This window comes from Cygnus olor, chromosome 25, assembly GCF_009769625.2.
Source record: "Cygnus olor isolate bCygOlo1 chromosome 25, bCygOlo1.pri.v2, whole genome shotgun sequence".
In the NCBI taxonomy this organism is placed as follows: domain Eukaryota; kingdom Metazoa; phylum Chordata; class Aves; order Anseriformes; family Anatidae; genus Cygnus; species Cygnus olor.
In genome coordinates, this window is record NC_049193.1 from 4,602,599 (window position 1) to 4,616,986 (window position 14,388).

The window sequence follows — 14,388 nt, forward strand, 5'->3', positions numbered from 1 at the left end:
CATCTTTACTGCTGAGTGTTCGAGTACGGAATATCCCTTTGGTTGGTTTAGGTCAGCTGCCCTGGTGATGTCCCCTCCCCACCTCTTGCCCACCCCCTACCTCCTGGCTTTGGGGGGCTTGGAGAGAGTCCTGATGCTGTGCCAGCACTGCTCCACTATAGCCCCAACGTTGGTGTGATGGCAATGCTGTTCTAGCTCCAAGCGCAGAGCACATCAATCTAGGGGCCGCTGTGGGGAATGTTAACTGTGTCCCAGGCAGCCCCAGTACAGGCAAGTGCCCACAAGAGAGGAACATGTGCATGAAGGTGACACAGTGTGCAGCAAAGATTCTGGACAGCATTTGGTCAAAGTACATGGTTTGACGTGGTAGAGAGGGGAGGTGGACTGGGAGCCTTGCAGAAGGCACTGGAGCCAGGGCTCTTGACAAGACGACGTCAGCTTTCTTGGGCCTTGCACTTGAGGCTTGAGAATCCCATTTGTTAGCCTGAGTAGCAGTGGTAAGGGAAAGTGCTGGAGTGCCCCTACTGATCACTGGTGGGTGTCATGACAGAAAGAAGCTTGCATCATGTAAGGGGGAGGTGTACGATTTTATTTATTTTTTAAAACAATAACTGAAAGGCATGAAGTTATGGGAGTGAAGAAGGAATTCTCCATGGACAGGATCTGCACTGTGTGTCTTGGGAAAACCCACCCGGCTCTGTCCGATGCTGGTAGAAGGCAGGGTCACCTGCCCATGAAAGGTTTACTTTCTGTCTGCATTCATCTTCTTATTCCTTCTAACTAAAACAGACAACGTCCTGTTGGGCCTTTCTTTTGTGATCCAGAAAGGGCCCTGCACAACCTCTCCCCCAATACAGACATCCCTGGGTCAGAGCAGGAGGAGGCAAAACAGGCCAGCAGATTTTCCCTGAGGGCAGTGTCAGGAGGGGTAGGGTCACAGGCAGGAGCTGGGTCACCTGTAGCCAAAAGGGCCCCAGAGAGCCCCTAGGGAGTCACCCAAGCTGACCTCATTTGCCTTTCCTGGACTCTTCCAGCACGTGAGCTGAGTCTTCTGCCCAAAATGACTGGTGTTGCCTGGAAATACTTGGGCCTCCCTACCTGCCACTCAGAAGTTGCCTTCTTTGGGGAAAGGGCATAAAGCAGGAAATGAAAAGCAGCATCACAGGAAGGCAACACACATCCCATATCATTAGGTGGGATGTTTTGCATGCACGAGTAGCTTGTCAGAAAGTAGTCCCTGCTTCAAGGGATGCCTCTGGACATGGGGCAGCTAAGTCCCACTATAAAAGCCAGCCGAGCTCCGTGCTCTCTCATCCACTTCTCTGGCCTTCTTCTCCTTGGGAACAAGGTGAGTGTGAAGCCCCTCCTTGTCCCCCTCATTCTCCAAAAGCGGGACTCAGTTCCATGGACCTTTCAGCTGCTATCAGCTGTGTTCCGTGCCAAATCTTGGGGCTGCTGGTTGTGGGAGAGTCAAGGGGTAGGTTTGTCATGGAGGAAGGCTGGGCCTTTAGTATGATGGCTCCTGGGCTGGAGCCTAGAGTGTAGCCAGGCTCTGGTGGTTCTTTTTGAGCTCTGGCAGGAAGAGGCCAAGAAGCCCTGGCACATCCCTGCACAGCCTCCAGCTCACAGCACTGCCTGTGCCTTGGTTCCCTCGGGGTGTGGTGACAGGCTGTTCCTCATGCATGCCCATGTTCTGCTTCCTCCCTGCCCTCTCTCCCAGGTGCACGTCCTGCCCCCAGACATGTCCTGCTACGACCAGTGCCGGCCATGCCTTCCATGCCAGCCCTGCGGCCCGACCCCGCTGGCCAGCAGCTGCAATGAGCCCTGCGTCAGGCAGTGCCAGAACTCCACCATTGTCATTGAGCCCTCTCCCGTGGTGGTGACCCTGCCCGGCCCCATCCTCAGCTCCTTCCCGCAGAACACCGTTGTGGGATCCTCCACCTCCGCCGCCGTTGGCAGCATCCTCAGCTGTGACGGAGTCCCCATCAACTCCGGGTGCTGTGACCTCTCCTGTATTACCAGCCGCTACTGTGGCAGCAGGTGCCGCCCCTGCTAAAGATGCCAGACAGTGCCCCAGACCAGGACCCCAGGAACTCAGAACATGCTGCTGGACAAAAATGGACAGAAGAACAGACCTCGTGCTGTTGTTTTAAGAGGACCTGACCATCTCTGGCTTGTCCTGTAAAGACAGGCAGGAAGGGGCCAGCCTGGATTCTATGACTACATGGCCGATGTATACCTATCCTGTTTTCCACACACTCTTTTTCTTTCTTTTCTTTGTTGCCCTCTGCTTTCCGTGAGGCCCCCAGAAACCAGCCTGGAGTGACCTGCTACCCCTCTCCACCTGTGGGCCAGGTCAATTGATGCCCTGTTGCAAGTCTGCCATTGGAAAAGCTGAACAGATTTTTTTTTGTCTATGCCTGCTGTGCTACGATCTCGGGGCCTCCTCTTGGAGTCACCTCATTTCCCTCCTGACACTTGATAAACATTTGCAGCAACCCTGAGTGTGTCCCTGTGTGGTCTTTTCCTCTGCATACAGATGGCCAAGAGAGAAAACCATTCCTTAGTGGGAACAGGCTGGGGGCACTGCTCCATTCCCCTAGGCACTGGAGGGTGGTACATACTGCAGCAATTCATCTTTCAGGCACTATCTGTTGAAGCTGAGGAAGACATGCCTAGTTCTTCCACAGCCAATGGATACCAGTCCTTGACTTGTGACGTCTCTGCCTAGACAAGTGCTGTTGACATTGGAGGCCCAGCTCTTGGGGAAGAGTGTTCCTCTTTCTTTGGGTGGAGCTGTGCTGGGGATGGAGGCTCAGACAAAGATGATCCCAAAGGATTGCAGAAACTGAGAATGGTTAATTGTCTCTACTCCACTTTCACCTTTCTTCCACCATCTGAACATGGGCATCATGTCTGGGCATGGAGAGCAGGTAGAGCTTCCCTGTGCATCCCTATCACCCTTTAGTACAGCATCTGGCATGGCCCAGCTGTTGCCAAGATGCGTAGGGCTGAGGGGATCCCCAAGTTCGTACTGCTACCAGTCACATCAGGCCACACACTGGAGCCCCCAGTCCCTGTGAACCTAACTCCTTTTTTATGAAGGCAGGCCCAGGACAGGGACTGATGCCTAGACACTCATGGCTGCTCGGTCTTGCTTTCTTTTCCCCAAGCATGGATCAGCTTTCATCAGGCCCTGGAACTCAGAGGCCCCGTAGGTGGCACAGCCCCACCATGCTCCAGAAAAGACATTCTGTGGGTGCAGATATCCAGGTGAGTGAAAGACAAAGGAACAGGGAAAGTGTTTGGATACAGTCAAGGATCTTGCTCAGCATTATAGCCCCACAGTCCAAGCTCAGAAGAGGCCCAGCACCAGAGCAGAAACGGACAATGGTGTTCCTGGTACCCCCGTGCTCCGAAGGAGAGCAGGAAGCAGAGTTTCTTTCTCATGACTGAGGTGTAATGCAATGCCTCGTGCGTGGCAATCGGAGAGCAACATTGTGAAGATGAGAAACTCAGTGATACCCTGGAGAAGGGGAAAAAATGTCTATGCCAGGCAGCTGGAAACACAAATGGTTCACCTGATGACATGGAAAGTCTCCAGTGTTTGGGGAGCAATGGTGGTGGAGTACAAGTTCTCCAAGAAGGTGAGCGGGCTGAGGAAAAAGTGCATTGGGCTACTCGGGGGCTGGTCGCTCCCCACAGTGACAAAGGGGGGCCATTCCCCATAGCCTTCAGAGAGATGAGGAGAAGGTAATGACAAAGAGGATGATGTGCCAGCCGGGATGGTCTGTTAAGCTCAGAAGAATGAATTCAGTCCCAAAGGTCCTGTTCTCCTTTGCCATGGCTCTAAGGTTTCAGAAGGGGATGATGTCAGACTGAGGTTTCATGTTGCAATAAGAGCAGCAGTAAACGTCAACAAAAAGCCTCATCCTTGCCTCTCATGGCCTCTCTCGATCTCTCATTTTCCCTCCATCTGCCCTCTCTCTCTCACACTCTACTTCCATAGAGACAGCCATACAAACAGCTGTCCATCCTTCTCCAGGCATCCATCCACCCACTCTTCACTTCATGACCCTCCTGGAAGTGAGCTACAAATTACGGTCTTTCATTAGAAATATTAGCGTTTTATTTTTATTTTTTATTTCATCTTTGAAAAGAAATATTATTTTTTTTCATTGCTAGTGAAAGATTTCTTTGTTTCCCACAGTGCTGTATTACGGAAAATAATTTTCTGCGTAAAAGAAGCTCCCAACCCATAAAAATTCCAGCCAGACAACAGAAACACTGCTATACACTATCATCAGTATCAACCCAGTGATTGTTTTTCAATCAAAGTGAAGAGAAATTAAGCTTCAGAATGTTGCAAAAGAAACAAAAAATAAATGAAATTTAAGAAGTATTTTTATTCTCTACATTTCCCAGTTCAGCTTTTTCTGAACAGGTTCACGGAAAGCTCAGAAGGAGATGATGAGAAAGAAGTTTTAAATGTTTTCCTTGATGGAACATTTTTATTCCAATATTAATTGCATCATTCCGATTCTCAACCTGGAATTTAACAGCTGTTAGATCAGCTCCAGCCATGTTCCCAGGCAAGAACAGGAGGGAAGGCATTGTTCCTGCAGAGGTGTTCAATGTGTCCAGAGAATCCTTGGGGCAATGATCCCGGGGGTAGATCAGACCCCTGCTGAGACAAGGCTGAGCCTGGTGCTGCCTTCCCCGAGAGCACAGAGGAAAGAGGGCCCATGGCTGCCCCCTGCTGGGAGCTGCCTGGGCCAAGCTTTTCTTTCTCCGGGTTGCTTTGCTTCTTGCTCTTGCAAGCAGACAAAAGAGTTTCCTCAAGTCTGAGGACATCAAAACACCACATTGAGCATGCTTTGTGAGATGGAGGAAGCTTCATCAGCACAGTCTCGTTTCTCCTGCGAGGTCTTGGCATTTGCAGCCTGCAGGACACCCAGCTTGTCCCAGACATGCAATGCCCCACTGCCGCAGGAGCTGGTCATTATGACACTGCTCCCTGTGCAGGGGCTGAGGATGATCACACATGCCTCCAGCTCCCCTGAGGAGACGTCAACGAACTCAGTGGGCTGTAGGTCTTCATTTATCTCTTGCTCTGATTGCTTACGGTGATGAACATGGAGAGCTCTTGGGCCTTTGGCACTAAGGGCTGCTCTATTTGTTCTGTCCCTTAGGCACAGGCTTTGGACATGAACTGGCTGAAGGTCTGGAGAAAACCTGGTGGCTGGGATACAAATCCAGTTTATTGACTGACTCATTGAAGAGAGAGAAGAACCCTGCAAATCTCTGTCAGGACTACTTCTAGGGGTCTCTGCGCTGGGCTGACCAGGGCTCAAAGCAAGCTGCTTTATCATGGGCTGGCAGGAATTTACTCACGCTGGGGCTGAGGGGCTGAGAGCAATCCCCCAGGGGAGTCTTATTTCCCAGCAGGCTCTGCCCTATTCTGACAGCCCGCGAAGGGAGGAAAGTAGAGCCCTGTGGTCCAGGTCAGTCAGTTGGGGTCAGCCCTCTCTGCACAGCCACAGACACCAGCCCCTTTGGGAAAGAGGATCTGGCTGTCAGATCTTGGAGTGAACAGGGGAAGCAGTGCAGCCAGGGGAGAGCTGAGGGCCCCATCCCAGAGCTCTTCCTTGCACAGACACATCCCCTCCCCATCCGGGGTTGTTGCTCAGCCAGGGCAGCTCCCTGCACCAGGGTGTCACTCACAGCACAGAGGTACAAGGCGCTGTCAGAGAGCTCAACTTCCTTCAGCCGCAGAACACTGTGTTTCTCGTCAGTGTTCAGCTCCGTGGTGAAACGGTCCTTCTGCTTGGTGCCCTTTCCTGCTTGAGAAGAAATCAGCTGAGGGGCTTGTCCCTTCTTCTGCTGGTACCAGAACAACGCACTAAAGAAGTTGGAGGTCTTGTATGTGCAATTGGTCTGGAAGGTGTTTCCCTGCTCCACGGTGACTTGTCCTTCTTGCTGGGTGACGGACACCTGTCCCATGGTTTCTGGAAGAAAGAGAAGGTCAGCAGCTCTGTGGGGAAATCTCCAGGCAGCCAAAGAGGAGTGAATTCAGACCTGTGGGAGATAAGTCTCCCTGTCCTTTACTGGGCTGAAAGGTCCTGAGGCCTGGCCACAGCAAGGTGGTTTGGGGGCAGAGCTCAGAGCTCCCTGGCCAGAGCTGACCCTGTGAGAGCTGTGCTGTGTGCCTGCTCCTCCTGCCTGCTCTCCTTCTGCCCAGAGGATCAGGGCACAGCCTGTCATGCCTGGCTTTGTGTGCTGGGTCCAGCATCCCCCCAGCAGGTTGAGGCGCCCATGCAGCTACTGGGAAAAGGTTCAACCTGCTTCCTCATCCCTGTCATCTCAGGGGCCTCTAAGTCCCACCAATATAAACAAGGCTGAGGTGAGTGGTGGCAGGAGGGAGCCCTGGCTGTGCAGACAAGCAGGAGGACATTGGAGGCCATGGCAGGAACACATCAGGCAGAAGACAGACTGGACACCCTGGTAATCTCCATGGGAGGAGAGCTTTAATGTCCCTGTATCCACCTGGACACAATCTGGCTGTTTCTATAGGAAAGGGAGAAATGAGGGACTGCAGAGACCAATGAAATCTTCTCTGTTGACAGTAGGTGGACCAGAAGAGAGAGGCAGAAAAGAGATGGAATGAAAGGACGAGAGAAGCAGGAGACGCGCTTCAGGTCTCTCCTCTCTGTGTTTTCTTCTCATTTTGAAGAATAACAGCATCTTGAAGGAACCAGTCCAAGAACCAGAAATGGGAGCCAACATTTACCAACATTTTCCCTGTGATTCAAGAGTTGGTCCCCACATAAACCTGGTAAGGCTGATGAGGGCTTCCTGGGGAAAGAAGATTTATGTCTTGATTAAAAGCCAGCACTTACCCAGCAGTTGCCCCAGGAAGGCAGTGAGGACGAGATACCCGCGGTGCATGCTGAGACCGACCCTCCTGTTTGCTGCGGGAGAGAGAGTCAGAAAAGCACCTCCCAGCCCCGAAAGAACAGAGCTGCCGGAAATGACTCTGCTGGGGGAACAAGGGGAGATTCAGTGACGAGAAATGTCACTGAGAGAGAAAAATAAGCAAGGGCCGCATGGAAGCACAGAGAGAAAAGAAAATTATTCTCTACTTCCCCTCAAAAAGTGATGTTTGGCCATCTCCTGGGAAGCAGGGCCTCAATACTCATAGCGGTCATTTGGGAGGACAGATGTCTTCATAATGAGAGCTCCCTGCTTTCCTTCCCCTTTCCCAACTTTAATTGCTGAGTGTGACATCACATGGTATGGAATATCCCCTTGGTTGGTTTAGGTCAGCTGCCCTGGCGATGTCTCCTCCCTCCTCTTGCCCACCCTCCACTTCCTGGCTTTGAAGGGGTTGGAGAAAGTGTCTTGATGCTGTGCCAGCACTGCTCCATAATTGCCCAAACATTGGTGTGATGGCAGTGGAGTTCTAGCTCCAAGTGCAGAGCACAGCACTCTAGGGGCTGCTGTGGGGAACGTTAATTCTGTCCCAGGCAGTCCCAGTACAGCTCCATAACTCAGGGTTCCCAGCATCAGAAAAAAACTTTGCCTATGCTATTCCCTTTTTCTTTCTTGTGTTACCTCCAACTAATGGTATTTTAATCAGTACTGGAAGGCCACTCTTGCTGGCATCCATCTACATTCACAATCCACCCTCAAGAAAAGCAACAAAAGTCACAATTTCTAGTTCAAATTTTTCATGTTCCAGACTGTGTACATTGCCCTGTGTTCTTTTACTTGTTCAAGAAGAGTTCGGCTCCATTTGGCTCTTGAATATATCACCTAGCAACGCAATATGAATAGACAGCTGAAAAACAAAGATTACGAGTATTCTAGTGTGAATTCACTGTGTACTATCCTAATTACAAGAGGAAAAATCACGCCCCTGTGCTGGGAGACCCCAGCCCAACAAGGGACCCTTCCTCTCTGAGGATGCGCAGAATGATTCTGTCATGGCAGCACTGTGCTAATCATGTAACCATTTGGAGGGGTGGGGAATGTACAAACATGCAAATGTATCGAGAAGGGGTTTTATGAAAGCTGAACGGAAAGTCTTAAGGGCTGCCAGGTTTGTGGGAAACCACCAGGTACCCAGACTTGCACTATTCTGAAATAAACAATCTCTTGACCATGTGTGTGGATTGGCTCATAGTACACCGGGTAACAAATCTGGACTTTTTACCCGGTTGTGTCTCCTCCCACCTTCACCTGCACCTCCAGCCTCCTTGGTGGAGGGTAGTGTGAGAAGCTGAAAAGTCCTCGACTTCGTCTAAGCACTGTTCTGCAACAGCCAAAACATCTGTATCTTTGGCTGATAATTCCCTTTTCAACCTTCTGTTTTCTTCCTCTAAACTTCCAGCCCATTCCTTCTCAATTTTCCACGTTGCAGCTAACAACCAGCACACTCCTTCCTTCCTTTTGTCTTTCCTTACCATACACGCATCTTTGCATTTATTAAATTCATTCCCTGAGGCATTTGGATTGTGGTGTATTGGCCTTAGCCATTCCTGCTTTGCATCTTGCCATCCATTTCCAAGAAAACCCTTCCCCAGTGTGGCCCATTTATCAAGGGAACCATTCATTATTCTAACAGAAGGATCCTGCTGACTACACCCAGGTCTGTCTCCCAACACTACAGAGCACTGGCAGGTTCTTTAGGGATCCTTGGCAGAAGGAGAACTGGCCACAGGTTGTGGTTATAACTAGAGATTTATTATTACATAAGAAATTACTAGAAATACTAAAAATTACTACAAAATCCTGAAGCTTACTACAAATAAATTACTAGTTGAATTACTAGATGGATAACACTAATGCCCTTTCTCACCACAATGGTGGGTGTCTCCACATGCTGGGGCCAGTGAGAGGGAGAGACAAGGGGGCAGGGGTGCACATTAACAGCCCCCTTCCACATTATGGATATTTGCCTTACTGTTGGTTATGCTAACCACACTGCCAGGCATCAGGAGCAGGGGCTGCCACTCACACCTGGCTCACCACAAGCCCCACGTGTCCTTGCTGGGCAGGCTCAGCTCAGAGCTCCATGCAAACTGTGATGAGAGGGAGCTGCTCCTCACAGCACCTGCACCTTCCTGTATAAAGCTGCATGCTGCAGGCACCAGCGTGGGCTCAGTGCACACAGGTAGACAGCGCTGTCCTGGAGCTTGGCATCTTGCACGTGGAGAAGCACCTGGGAGTTCTCCATGGAGAGCACAGAGGAGATCCTCCCGGAATGCACATGAGGCTTGGACTTGCTCACCTGCAGCAAGAACTGAGGGGATTGGGTCAGGCGCTGCTGATACCAGAAGATGTAGAAAGCAGAGAAGCTGGTGGAGAAATTGCAGTGCAGAGTAGCGTTGTGTCCCACCTGGATGGCAGTTTCTTGTGCAAACTGCAGCACAGAGTCCTGTGCATGACCTGCAAAGACAGAACAGCATTTCAGCACTGTTCGAAGGTCTATCTGTTCTCCCCTTCTCTCTCCTGTGTCTCTCATTTCACCAACTTGCTCATTGTCTCCTCTCTCCATCTCCCTTTTCACGGGCTGTAAAATGCTGAGCTAAGTACACATGCACTCTTCTTTCTGCAGATGCTGTTTAATTCCCATACCCAAGTCTGCCAGCTTACCGACTTCTTAGCAGTACCTCACCAGGCTTTGAGTCCATACATACCTATCAACAATGCATGTAAGAATGCTAGGCATCTGCAAAGGAAACGTGCAGATGCCCATTCATCCCTGTACACTCGTTGCCCCTGACATCTTTCAGACCGTCTCCTGTACTGATCTTCAGCCCCTGCTCTCCCTACAGAAAACACTTGCAGTTCTTCCAGGGAGGCAGGACTCCAATTTCCCCCCTCCAGAAATGAGGGGATGCCATCTTGCCCCTGGCTTGCCCTCCTGAATGTCACATCTCACCAAAGTCTGACAGTGCCATCAAGGCTGCCAGAAAAAGCAGGACCATGTCACGCTCTCGCCTTCACAGGGTGCCCACGGAGTGCCTGGAAAAAGCGAGCTCAAGCTTGCGAGTTCACTTCTGCCTCTGCCAGCTCAAAGCAGTCTCTGAACCTCAGCACAGAGGGTGGAGCAAAGCTCTCCCCCTGCTGCTCCTTGGGGCACACCTCTGCCACAGCAAGGCTCTCAAGAGAGGGATGGACCAGTGGTTAAAGCAGTCAGAAAGGAATCCAGCCAATCTTTGCTGTGCCCCAGGTTCCCCATTGCCAGTCACAGGTTTTCCGGCACCGTGAGCTTCACACTTGTGCCGTTAGCTCACAGCTGCAGGCCTGTGAAGGCTGGGACATTTCACTTGGTCAGCGGTAAGGCAAAAGGACACCAACATGGCCACTGCGTGCTTCCCTCTTTTTGCCCCTTCTGGCAGGTGGGCAGCCCCAGCAAGGGGCAAGTGTCCCCAGTGGCCTCCCCCTGCCATCCTGAACCCGGCCAGACACAGAGGCCTGCACCCAGCTCTGCTGTCAGTGGAGATGGGATTGCCTCCCCCCCTCCACCCAACCCCCAAGTAGAGCCACACTCTCCCTCTGGCAGGGAAGGACGCCCCACCACAGCCCTCTGCTCAGCAGTCAGCACCTCTGCACACACACACAGGAGTGAATCCTGCTCCAAGGGCAGACCTTCAACAGCGCTGACTAGTGCAGCAAACTCCTCAACGACTCAGTCCCTGGGCAAGATCCAAGGTTCCAAAAGGTGTCACTAGAGGCAGTGTCCAGCACAGACATTTGTTGCATTGCCAGGACGTCATCTCAGCGCCAGAGGTGCTGCATTTGGGCTTGGGACAAAGCCTGTACAACAAGCTCCTGAAACGTGACCTCTGCAGAAAACGGAGGAAACCCATCGTGGCTGTTCCGATGCTCCCTCGGGCCCGTGCTGTTTAACTCCAGGCCCTGCAAGGGGACTTCCAAGCACCGGCAGCGCCCCCACGTGGCTCCGGCTGTGGCTGTGCCCCCCCCTCGCCCCCCCCCCACCAGCCCCGCCCCACGCACTGCGGGGCACCCCCTGACCCCCCCCAGCTCCGCAGGCCCTTGGCTGCCTCTGCTGCAAGGGCGCGCTGCTGGCTCGTGTGTGGCTGGGTGCCTCCTGCACCCAAAACCCTTTCCTGAGGCTCTGCTTCCTCGGCAGCCAGCCCCCACCCCGCATTACTCTGGGGGTGCTTCCTGCCCAAGAGGAAAATCCTTTTCTTTGCTCCTTTGCACCATCCTGAGGCTCTGGTCAGCCCCCTTCTCCAGCCTTCCTGCATTCTCCGAAGCCCCCTTGTCACCTACGCTGTCACCACCTGTGTGCCCCGGTTGGGGACCATGCACAAACTGGCCAAGGGTGCCCTCCTTCCTGACTGCTCGTGGCCTTAATGAAAGCATTCAGCAGGACTGGATGACTCTGGCATTGCCAGCTGCTACTCAGGCAGAACGTGCCGTCCATGCCAAAGCTGTTGGTCAGGGCCTCTGGGAAGGGCTCCCAGGAACTATGAACGTAGTGTGTGATGGTCAGCCATGCTGAAGCACTCCAGATGCTGAGCATTCCTCTGGCGCAAGGGGGGGGGGATCAGTTTACTCTTGGCACTGTGTGATCCCTTTGCTGTGAAATCCCACACGTGGAGGAGCGACAGCTGCCCCTTTGCCTTCAGGAGAACCAGCCTGACATGGGCTGGATGGGAATCTGTCCCCTCTGCGATGCATTTCTGAGACAATGCTGGCAGGCCTTTATAGACAGGTGTGAGGAGATGGGCCTGGCTCCGGCACTGACTCCCAGGAGGACCTGGCAGTGTCCAGGGGTAGAAATCCCTCACTGACAGGCACTAGCAGGAGCCTCACAGCAGTCTGCTTCTCCTATACATCCCAAGGTGGTCAATGGACAGCCACGCTGAGGCACTCCTAACACTGTTACCCTGAATTAAACCAAGGACCCAAACTGTCCTGATACGGTCCTTGTTGGGGCCTGAAGTTGGCAGTACCAGAGGGCGATTGTTGCAGCGTGAGGAAAAGGAGGGCTCAGGAGCAAGGAGCTGTGTTTCAGTGCCTCTTCCCTGGACACGTCTCTGCCAGGCTGGTGCCATCTCCGTTCAGCTGTACCCAGGCTCCAGACCCTTCCAGCAGAACTGAAGTGCCTTGGAGGGGCCGGGCTGGCGGGGCCCCCCGGGGCTGCGGGGCGAGGTGTCCCGGCGGGCGGAGCGGCAGCGCCCCCTGGGTGCTGTGCCCCTGCCTCGCCCCCGCCACACACGCCCGGCCCCGCCCGCCACGGTTCCTGCCCGGCCGCAGCCCCGGCTCCTCTCCCCGTGGCTCTCAGGGCGCAGTAATACACCGCCGCGTCCCGAAGCCGGGGCTGGGCGAGCCACAGGGCGCTGGACCGGCGGTCTGCTGCCACCGATAGCCGCCCTGCTAGGTCCGTCACATCTTGGGACCCACTATAAGCCCTCACGAGGAATGTGGGTCCTCGGCCTGGGAGCTGACGGTATCAGTGGATGGAGTCACCAGTCTGGATGTTGGGGTGTGAGCAGGTGATGTTGATGCCGGTGCCATCCCTGGTCTCTGCCCACGGCTCCTGCTGCACCTGGGCTCTCCCTGCAGCCACTGCCAAGAAGACAAGAAGGAGAAAACTCAGAAAAGGGCTTTTCTGCTACTGAAAATGTCATGAGGGGGGGAGAGGGGAGTCGAAAACGGTTGACAGCTGATGGGAGCATTTTCTCAGACGAAAGCACACAAAGGCATTTCTCTGGGAATGGTTATTTGGGGACCAGGTCGGAGCAGGGCTGTTTGGAAGGAGGGTCCGAGCCGAGCCAGGAGGAGAAGGGAAGCAGGCAGGAATGAGTGGGGGTGTGCCGAAAGGAGAGGAGGAAGGCAGGGAGCAAGGCAAGGTGGGAGGGAATGGCCGGCTGAGCTCGCGGGAGGCAGACGGGATGGCTGCAGAGGGAGGACAGAGGGGAGCGAGGTCCGTAAGAAGCCGGCGGGCCAGCAGCGAGGGCGGCCCCGGCCCCTGCCCCCCGCAGCCCACGTCCCGTCCCCGCCGCCGGCAGCCCCGCGCACCCAGGAGCACCGCGGCCAGCCCCGCCAGCCCTGCGGCCCGGCCCTGCCGCATCCCGCCGCTCCGCCGCCCGCGCCGCGCTGCCCCCGCCAGCCCCGGCTCTGCTCCGCCCGCGCCGCCTCCTCCCCGCCGCCGCCGCCCGGCGCCGCCAGCTCCGCCCCGGGGCCGCTCGGGGGCTGGCCCGGGCTGCGAGTGCTGGGCGCCTGTGGGCGGGCAGGGCTTGGGCTGCTGCCAGCGGGGCTCTGCCCGTCCTGCAGCCCAGCCCGGGACGGGGAGGCGTGTGGGGAAAGGCTGAGGCAGCTCCTTTGGCACGGACAAGGAGAGGGGAGGGGAAAGGAGTGGGAGAGGGAGAGGGAGTGGAGAAAGCAGCTGCCCGTCTGCAGCGTCCCCAGCAAGAGGGGCAGGTGAAGGGCAGCAGGCCTGGGTGGACTAGGCCTGGTCGTGTGTTGATGAGAAGCACTGGTTCCCCAGCTGTGGCTGGCACTGCCAGCAGCTCGAATGGTATCGAAGCTGAGCACATATCTGGGAGACACACAGACAAGGTCCTGCACACCCCGTTTGAGGACTAGGCCAGTACGCCCAGTAGCTGCTTTTGGAGACCCAAACCACTCCTGCCGCAGTTGCCTGGAGGCAGAGACCCCCTTTCCCTGCTCCAGGAGCTGCACAGAGACCCCCTGGCTCCAGCAGCTGACAGCACAGGCCAGGGGCGACCTCACCCCCAGTCTGACTCCAGCACCTGGTGCCACATCCACTCCTGCTGCTCCACCAGCAGCTGGCACTTTCTCCTTGCAGCACACATGCACATGGGACAGAGCGAGATTACGCAGAGGTAAGGAAAGATTCCAGAAGAGGACAGGACAGACAACAGTGCTCAGATGCAGGGCCCAGCCACACAAGTGCATGGAGCAGCCCCTTTTACAGCCTGCTCTGTCTGCCCTCGTGTGCTCCTCCTGGCTCCTGTTTCCCTGCACGTCCCCTCATGGGGTTGTATAGGTCTGTCCTGCACCCATCCCAGCCTGTGTCCTGGCCCACAGCTGTAGGAGGTGCAAGGCCCAGGCTGATCTTCCTGGCAGTGGCACCTGTGGCTTCTTGATAGGCCAACAACTGGTGTGAATGGTGAGGTTTGTCTCTTGTCATTGCCTCTGTGTTTCTTCTCTGGTCTCGGTCTCTGTATGCTTGTTGAATGCCTCCTCTTTTCTTAGCATCCCAATTGACAAGGTCCCCGATCTTAGAACCTCAGTGGCATAAACATATCCACAGCCCCGTGTACGCCCCCCAAGTGGTGTGACTGCCCACATTTGGTCTCCTCACTGCCTCCCTCGTCATCTGTC

At 54.5% G+C, this 14,388-nt stretch overlaps 2 gene segments (V, D, J or C); both read right to left on the reverse strand.

The window, feature by feature from the left end:
• Positions 1–4,153: 4,153 nt before the first annotated feature.
• Positions 4,154–7,060, reverse strand: LOC121059500. The segment is given in 2 exon segments: positions 4,154–6,008; positions 6,900–7,060. Coding segments are annotated over 2 exon segments (552 nt in total).
• Positions 7,061–8,817: 1,757 nt separating this feature from the next.
• Positions 8,818–10,030, reverse strand: LOC121059531. The segment is given in 2 exon segments: positions 8,818–9,450; positions 9,947–10,030. Coding segments are annotated over 2 exon segments (390 nt in total).
• Between the last annotated feature and the right edge of the window lie 4,358 nt (positions 10,031–14,388).